This window comes from Gastrolobium bilobum, unplaced genomic scaffold (genome assembly GCF_033153095.1).
Source record: "Gastrolobium bilobum isolate Gb01-03AN ecotype WA unplaced genomic scaffold, APGP_CSIRO_Gbil_v1 utg1374, whole genome shotgun sequence".
Taxonomy (NCBI): domain Eukaryota; kingdom Viridiplantae; phylum Streptophyta; class Magnoliopsida; order Fabales; family Fabaceae; genus Gastrolobium; species Gastrolobium bilobum.
The window spans coordinates 302,548-312,010 of NW_026897474.1; the positions used below are offsets into that span (position 1 = coordinate 302,548).

General features: G+C 40.3%; 1 protein-coding gene and 1 non-coding gene across 2 annotated transcripts; one reads left to right on the forward strand and one right to left on the reverse strand.

The window, feature by feature from the left end:
* Positions 1 to 7,209: 7,209 nt before the first annotated feature.
* On the reverse strand, positions 7,210 to 7,752 carry LOC133307223 (uncharacterized). Its single transcript, XM_061507698.1, has one exon. The coding sequence runs from the start codon at positions 7,750 to 7,752 to the stop codon at positions 7,210 to 7,212; it is 543 nt and encodes a 180-aa protein (XP_061363682.1).
* Positions 7,753 to 8,916: 1,164 nt separating this feature from the next.
* LOC133307229 (small nucleolar RNA R71) lies at positions 8,917 to 9,023 on the forward strand. Its single transcript, XR_009751016.1, has one exon. It is a non-coding gene; the product is annotated as a small nucleolar RNA R71 (small nucleolar RNA).
* The last annotated feature ends 440 nt before the right edge of the window (positions 9,024 to 9,463 follow it).

Genomic DNA, 9,463 nt, shown 5'->3' on the forward strand with positions numbered 1-9,463 from the left:
GGATCACAGACAAAAAGGGAGTGGAGAACTTGGTGGCTGATCATTTATCCAGGATCACAGAGACAAATCTACAAGAGGGACCAGAAGTGGTGATCAAGGAGGAGTTTCCTGATGAACAAATACTGGCCATAAGCACTGTTTCCCAGTTGGTGCATGATCAAGTCTTCTCTGTTAACACCCTACCATGGTTTGCTGATTTTGCTAACTACAGAGCTGTTGGAGCCATGCCTAAGGATTTCACTTACCAACAGAGGAGGAAATTTTTGCATGATGTGAGGAGATACATCTGGGATGAACCATACCTCTTCTATAGATGTTTAGATGAAGTAATCAGAAGATGCATTCTAGAAGAGGAGCAAAATAGTGTCTTATGGCACTGTCATGGTTCAACCTATGGTGGTCATTTTGCAGGTGAGAGAACAGCAGCCAAGGTTTTGATGAGTGGCTTTTACTGGCCCACATTGTACAAGGATGCCAGGAAATACGTGGAAGCATGTGACAACTGCCAAAGGACTGGAAACATCTCCAGGAGACATGAAATGCCTTTGAATAATATTCTGGTGGTGGAGATCTTTGATGTCTGGGGTATGGATTTCATGGGACCTTTTCCCTCTTCCTACTCTAACAAGTATATCCTAGTGGCAGTTGATTATGTGGCGAAGTGGGTTGAGGCCATAGCCACACAGACCAATGATGCTAGAGTTGTGATAGCATTCCTGAAGAAAAACATATTTGTGAGATTTGGAGTTCCAAGAGCCATAATAAGTGATGGGGGAACCGATTTTGATAACAGGTTTGTTGAATCTATTCTTGCAAAGTATGGAGTAAGGCACAAAATAAGTACTCCATACCACCCACAGACTTGTGGTCAGGTTGAGATTTCCAACAGGGAACTTAAAAGAATTCTGGAAAAGACTGTTGGAAGTGCTAGGACTCAACGGTTCAAGAAACTTGATGACACTTTGTGGGCATATAGGACAGCATTCAAGACTCCTATTGGAATGTCTCCATTTCAGTTGTTGTTTGGGAAAGCATGTCATTTTCCTGTGGGGTTGGAGCATAGAGCATTATGGGCTGTCAAATTCTTGAACTTTGATTCCAAAGCTGCAGGTGAGAAAAGACTACTGCAATTGGATGAACTGGATGAATTCTGTCTGTCTGCTTATGAGAGTGCCAGCCTATATAAGGAGAAGACTAAGCTGTGACATGACAGGAAGATCACACCCAGGGATTTCAAGGTGGTAGATCAAGTGTTGTTATTCAACTCCAGGTTGAAATTGTTTCCAGGGAAGCTGAAGTCCAGATGGTCTGGACCATTTGTAGTTAAGAGCATGAAGCCTTATGGAGCGGTAGAAATTTGTTCTTGGGACTCTGACCAGAGTTTTACTGTTAATGGTCAGAGGTTGAAACTTTATATCGGATGTGCTGTGGATAGGAAACTGATTTCAGTTGCCTTATTGGAGGTAAACTAGATCATAACTGTCAGGCTCGCGACGTTAAACACGCGCTGAGTGGGAGGCAACCCACTGTATCAGGTATGTAACATTCATGTTGATACCAATTAAAAAAAGAAGAGAAGGGGGAAAAATTTTGAAAACTTTTAAGAAATTTTTTTTGACAAGTGCTGGGCGCTAAAACTTCCATTCTGGATGTTTTAGCATTCTAAGAGTTGCATCACATTGAAACTCTCTGGTCATGAGCGCTAAAACGTTCACACTGACCATTTTAGCGTTCCCCAATGCATCCAATTGCAAGCACTCTGGCCCAACGCGCTAAAATGTCCTTGGTGACCGTTTTAGCGCGGTGCTGCACACAACTTGTGCACATTTCTCTGGTCCTGGGCGCTAAAACGTTTGGTTTCAACGTTTTAGCGCCCTGTCACTTATTTGAAATACACGGGTTTTCCCTCATTTATCTCATACTCACCCTCTTACTCACTCTCCCTCACATTGCACCCATGAACTTTTCCATCGTTCTTCACCACATTTACTCATATTTCCTCATATTCCATCCAGTTATGTATCAATATCTTCTTCCTCTCCATCATTTGTATTATTTTTGTTTTTCTTTCATATTATTTAGGGTTTCCATAACTTGATTCATGAACTATGTTGGTAATTCAATGATTATCTTTGTAAATATATGTTCATGCATGTGTGATGATGCTGTTTTTCCATTTTTTGGGGATGAGGGGTATCCCCAATCGGTTTACACAATATGCCATATGCACAGACACACACAAGGTGTTCGACAGAATGCCTGACCCAGAAAAGCCTGGACGCTAAAACGCTGGTCACCCAACGTTTTAGCGCTCGGCCAGTTTCAAACACGTTTAAGGCCAGAACGCTAAAACGCTCAGTGTGAACGTTTTAGCGCTCAGGCCCTGCTGCATACATAATTGAGGGTTCTGATTTTGGGCATTGTGGGCGTGTTTACTTGCATGATTTGGATCCAGTTCCATCACTACTTCAATTCTAAATCTGGGAATTGGATCCATGTTCTAAAATGCTATACTGACTTAATTCTTTTGATTTTCAGGATCATGTCTACACCTCCACCTAAGAAGTCAGGAAAGAAAAGGTCCAGGGTACCTCAGGCTTCTGAGCCTACACCACCTCCACCTACATATGATGCCCATTTTTGGAAGAGTGCTGAGCACGAGGTCCGTTTCACCACCAAGACCTCTTTCAGGCCGTTTGTTAGGGAGAGGAAGTTCATCCTGGAAAAGGATGAGTATCCTGAGTTCCAGTCCCAGTTGGAAAAGAGGGACTGGGTAACTTTTGGTGAGATTCTGGTGGACAGCAGCCCAGCTATAGCAAGGGAATTCTTTGCTAATGCATACAATGGTGATGATGGTGGTAAGAGGCATTTCACCAGCTGGGTGAGGGGCAAGAAAGTCAAATATGATGCCCACACTATTCAGAAGCTTCTGCACATCAGGCACTGTGATTACATTAATAACACCGGTTGTGAGTTTAGGAGGAATTGGCAGAAGGTAGAAATCCCTCCTAGGAGAAGCAACCCAGAATTTGAGACTTAGACCAAAATGGGGGCAGTTGAGCCTGTATTGCAAACCATTGTCAAGCCCGGTGAAAAATGGGAGATGACCAAGGATAAGGTGAATCCTAAATTGCTTTGGTTGAGGCAACCGAATGGGGAGGCTAGAGTCTGGTTCCATTTTGTAGTTTCAAATGTTATGCCCTCCTCCAACCAGGCGGAGGTAATTCTGATGAGAGCTGTCTTGATTCATACTATTATGACTAAAGGGAAAGTGGAGCTTCCCATCCTTCTTCAGGATAGCTTATATGACATGGCCCATTCTGATAGCAGATCACATGCTTTGGGTCACTGTTCTTTGATCCAGCTTCGTTGCCAGAAAGCTGGTGTGGATGTTACTGATAATGAGGTGCCAGTAAAATTGCACCCTACCATTGATGCTAAGCTGATTAGGGACAGTTGAGGATTGGAGGAGAGGGACCCACAGGGCTGACACCTGGCAGGAAATCCATGGCTGAGGCAGATTCTGAGCTTGAAAAGAGGATAATATCAGGGGAGCAGTGGCTGATCAACACTGACATTCGTATGGGGCATTTACGCCGCCGTCTGAAGTTTATGCAGACGAGTTAGCACTCATTTCAGACTCACATGATTAAGATGCTGACAGATCTCTGTGAGGCCCAGGGCTTAGAGCCAGCTGCATTCCAGCCTGCTGTTTACCCTCATTCCGACGAAGAGGATGCATTTGAGGCAGTTGTCCGAACCCATTATGACGATGATGCTGATAGGGAGAGCTGCTGATGCTGCTACTTCTGCAGCCTGCTGATGCTACTGCTTCTCAGGCCACTGAGGGACTGCTGCTGATGCCACAGCTACAGATGCCACTGCTGCTGATGATCAGATTGTTGGTGATACTTCTGCCATGGATGAGGACAGGGTTGCTGATAATGAGTATAACCCGTTGCCTGCTACTGATCCAGGATCAGATCTTCTCTTCACTGATGAGGAGGAGTCAGAGACTGACTAGTCTCCTGATGTTTTTACATTTTTTTTGTTATATGGTTTAATTATGGTTTACTTTAGCTACATTTTGTTATTTTGGTTATTTTGTACATTGGTTAAGAACATTGAGATTCACTGTTTTGATTGATACACATTTTGATAGTACTGATGCTATTGAATGATATATGAATATGTTTCAGTGATCTACTGCTGTTTAGATTTAAATTTGTTGCTGGGGACAACAACGTTTAAATCTGGGAATTGGGGTGTGATTGAATGGCATGCGGAATTCATGGAGATATCACACGAGTAGATGAGCCAAAACAGGGAAACATCTCAATCTCTTTTCTTTAGTTTTTCTTTGTGAATAAGTTTTTAGTGTAATTTAGATGTTAGTTGTAGTTTAGAATTTGGAATTCAGTTTTTTATATGAAATTCCATGAGGATTTGACTGATCAGAATTTTAGGTTATTGATCAAATTAAGGATACAATCTTATGCCTTGCATGTTGAGAAATGAAATGATTGCATGACTCATTCAATGTGTAAGAGTAGAGAGATTAGTTTTGATGCATAGAGAGAAAGTCAAGCATGCACTCTGAACTGTGAGGAAATTGAGCCTATACAAAAAAAATTTTGTTCAGAGAGCACTTCATTGCATGAGTAACTCTAGAACTTGCGTTTTTTTCTTGCTTGAAATGGTTGATGATGTGTAGGGTAGAGGCATATACTTTTTGAACAAGGAAGTCAAATGGCCAACCTTTAAGTTCCCATTGCATGAAACACTTGAGCCTAGCCTGTTGTCTATCAAGCTAAGAACCACATTTATTCCAATGCTTCAGATTAAAAGTTTCAGATAAGTGATAAGGGATGGAGTGTTCTGTGGGGAGGAAAGTGTTTTTGCAATAAGTGAATGCAAGGTGTTGGAAACATAAGAAAGAAAGAAGGAAAAGAAAGAAAAGGTTGTGAAACATAAAGTGTTTGGAAGAGACAGAGGGAAATATTAAAGACCCAAAGTGTCTGAAAGAAAAAGAATTTTTTTTTGTTAAAGACACAAAGTTTCAGGAAGAAAAGGAGGAAGAAAGGTTCAAAGAAAAGAACAAGGAATGAAAAGGAAGAAAGTTAAAGGAATTAGGAAGAAATTGATTAATTACTGTGAATTCCCTCTTATCTGAATCTGATTCATTTGATCTGAACTTCCCCTTTCACAGAAATCCTTACCTCTAGTCAAGCCACACACCAAGCCTCATTGCTAATCATACCAAAACCTTTTTGATCTACCTTATGGATCATTGTTACTATGAATAGTGAGAAGATGGGAAAGCTTATGGCAGTTTGAGTGCAGTGAAGAGTGAGTGATAAGTACATCCTTAAACACTAGTGTGCAAGAGAGTAAAATTCTCACAATTTTTGAGAAGTTCCTAGTGAGGGGGTGTTGTTGTTAGGAAAGTCTCTGTATATCATCTTTACTGATCTGTTGAAAAGCCACATATGATGTTGGGCAAGTCATAAGAATAAAAGATTGCATGGTTGTAAGTTGTATCAATTTGATCTGTTGTTAATTGAAGTCCATCCTCATGAGTTTCAGTTGTAAAGAATCTTGAATTTTTCTCTGCTGTATACCATTACTGAGGACAACAATGTCCAAATCTGGGAATTGTGATAACCCCTGGTTCGTCAGGTTTTTCAGCATGAATTAGTATCAATTTGTGTGATTAATTGGATGGAAAAGAGGTTAATGTCCTGGAAATCCCTCAAGTACAAGTTCTGAAAGCTCTGTTGAAAATTTACATTGTCTTGTAAGGAAATGAAGCTTAAGGAGCAGCAGAAAGAAAGAAGAAGATTCTGGAGATAAGGAGAATGCCTAAGTGTTAAGCGCTAAAACGTCCACACAGAACGTTTTAGCGCGCTGTTGCAAATTGAAGGCAAAACTTGTTGTGCTGAGCGCTAAAACGTCCAACACAGAACGTTTTAGCGCGCTGCTGCAATCCAAGGACAAGAAGTTGCTGGTCTTGGGCACTAAAATTTCCTGATCAAATGTTTTAGCGCCCTGCTGTTGGAAAAAGACTCTGGTCTCCAACGCTAAAACGTCCAAACCAAGTGTTTTAGCGTTGGAGTCAGTTGGAAGCAGTTGAGCATTCACCAGACATGGACGCTAAAACGTTCAACTGTGCACGTTTTAGCGTTCAAGTTAGTTAAAAGCAGTTGGGCATCCGTCAAACATGGACGCTAAAACGGCCATTCATGAACGTTTTAGCGCCCATGTTAGTTTTCAGTTTTAAATTGTAACACTATATAAGGCAAGGGCCTTCACAATTGTCAGAGTTCTGATTTCCTATCTCTCTTTCCTATATCAGATCCTCTGATCTGACTTCTCTCTATAAATTCCAAAATTCATTAGGACTTAGTTCTTGTATTAGTTAGTTTCTTATGTAATTGTACTTGGAGATTGAATACTCACTACATGGAAATGGAGTTTGATATTTCTTCTCTTGTTATTATTTGTATTATGTCTGAGTAGAGTCCTTTGTAGTCTGATTCAATGGAACTCAAGTTTGAATTTATGAATGGTTAATTAGATGTTTTGTTTATCTATTATGTGATTGTATGAAGTTGTCTTGATTAATTCTTCATTTTGATAAATAGTGTAGAACAGACATGTTTACATTGTTTCTCTATTTTTGACAACTTCATTATTAGTGTTCTAGTAGTCAAGACATTGATGCTAGGATTCTGATGTGGTCTTAAGACCTTAGTGATTAATGCATGTATTAAGAAAGAGGTCACCAAGACATTGGGGTTTCTGATTAATGTGTGTATCAGGGTAGTAAGACATTACATCTTGAGATGATAAGAAAAAGGTTGATCAACATCACATAGTAGATATTCATCATGGAAATTGATTCATCCATAAATTCATTCTTGAGAGAAATTGACATCTGACTACTTGCTTTAAATTATATTCACACTTTATCTGTTTATCAATTCTTTAATTTTATTCAAACTAAATTTCTTGTGACGAGAAATAAATGCAATTTATAATCTTTTGGTTGATTCAACTTAACAACATTTGGTTAGTCAGTGCTTGACACAATTTCTCGTGGGAACGATCTTTACTCATCATTTTATTACTTGTTTGACTAGTACACTTGCTAAATCTGTGCTCTTCTTCACCTTTCTTTTCACCAATATAGTAGACTTGATCTTCCAGTTAAACTTCAGGTGGAGAATTTTCTTTATCAAAGAACTTGAATATAGCCTGCTCTCCGTCCACTCGTAAGATCAGCTCACCCTTAAGTACATCAATCAGCACTCCTGAAGTTGCCAAGAAGGGTCTTCCGAAGTTCATTGGAATTGTAGCATCTTCCTCTATATCAAGGATGATAAAATCGACATGAATGATGAATTTGTCAACCTTTACCAATATATCCTCAATGATGCCATAAGCTTGCTTTGAAGAGCGGTCAGCCAGTTGTACTATTGTTCTTGTGGGCTTCATTTCAGTAATCCCCAGATTCTTCATCATGGAGAGTGGCATGGCATTAATGCTATCTCCAAGATCACATAAAACGTTGTCCGCTTCCACTTTTCCTATAGTGCATGGAATGCTGAAGCTCCCTGGATCCTTGACTTTGGTAGGTAACTTCTTTTGGATGATAGCATTACATTCTTCTGTCACATTTACCGTCTCATATTCCCGCAACTTACGCTTCCTTGATAATAGATCCTTCATGAACCTTGCATAGTTCGGCATGCTCTCTAAAGCTTCGATAAAAGGAATGTTGATCTGCAACCTCCTGAATATGTCTAGAAACTTTGAATTTTTGTTCTTCTGAATCTCTTTCTTTAATCTCTGAGGATAAGGGATTCGAGCATATGGTGAGAGATCTAAGGGCTTATCTTGCCTTTCTAAAGCTTTCTTCTTCTCCCACTTAAATAATTTTCTTTCAACTTTTTCAGGATTGCTCTTGTCAACTTCAATAGTATCCTTTGCCTTTTCTTTATTCTATTCTTCAACTGATGCCTCCACATCTCTCTTCTTTTCTTCAGGTTGTTTTTCTATAGGCTGAATCACTATCCCACTTTTTGTGGTAATTGCATTGCAGTGCTTTCTAGGATTAATGACAATGTCTCCCAGGAAGGTACCCTTAGCTCTCTCAGCAAATTGCCTTGACAATTGGTGAATCTGAGTTTCCAGATTTCTTATGGAAACTTCTTGATTCCAGAGTGCTGATCTAGTCTCTTGCATGAAAGAAGATGTATCCTCTCTGGAAGCATTTGCACCTTGTATATAATCAGAGGTGATCTTTGAGAGTTGAGCAAAAGCTTTCTCCCACTCAGAAGTATTGCTTTGTGGTGGGGGATGTGGTTGCAATGGAATGGGAGGGTTAAGTTGATGATTAGACTTGTAACTAAACCCTGGATGCTGATTCTGATTCTTCCACCCTTGATTGTAGTCATTCCCATACTGGTTCCTCCCAGGATTATTATGGTTCTTTTGATCGTACCAGATTCCGTTGACTTCAGCATTCTCAGGTGCCTTCATGAAATCGCAGTCTTCAGTAGCATAATACCTGCACAAATACCACAAGTAACTTGAGGATTATGAACAGAAGAGACTTGAGAATTGACAATTTTCTTTGTGAGAGCATCTAATTGTGCTTGTTGTTTCTTATTTATTTGCAATATTTGTTCATTCTTGGCCAACAACGCATCATAGCCGTCAAGCTTCATGATCACTGCTCTCCTTTATGGCACTTGAGCATTATCAAATTCCTGAGAAGCTAATAATTCAAGTAACTCCAATGCCTGCTCTGGAGTTTTGGTCTTCAAAGATTCTCCAACTGCAGCATTAACTAAGGTTCATGTGTTAGGCGTCATCCCTTGAAAGAAAATTTGGCCTTTCTCCCAAGCTCCGAACCCATGCTGTGGACACTTCCTGAATAGTCTCTTGAACCTTTCCTATGCTTCGTAAAGAGATTCTCTCTCTTTCTGTTCAAAAGCAGAGATATCAGCCTTAAGCTTAGCCCGTTTTGAAGATGAAAAGAATCGGGCTACGAATTTGGCTGCTAGATCATCCCAGTTGGTGATGCTTCCTTGAGGTAGTGACTGTAGCCAACTTCTGGCATCGTCTTTTAGAGAGAGAGGGAAGAGCCGAAGCAAGATCGCATTATGAGTCACTTCATTCATCTTTATTCTATCACAGTAAAACAGAAAATTCTCCAGATGTAGATATGGGTTTTCTGCGCTCCCTCCGAAAAATTGATCCTTTTGAACTAACTGCACCAAAGCTAGATTGAGCTCGAAGTTGTTAGCATCCATGTTTGGCCTAACAATACTTGAAGTCTGAGGAACTCGAGCTGGAGTTATGTAATCTCCCAAGGTTCTTGGAAGATTCTGAACACGATCATTGTCAGCCATGGCTTCTTCCTTTGGTTCCGTCGAGCTTGATGCTTTTGCTTCTT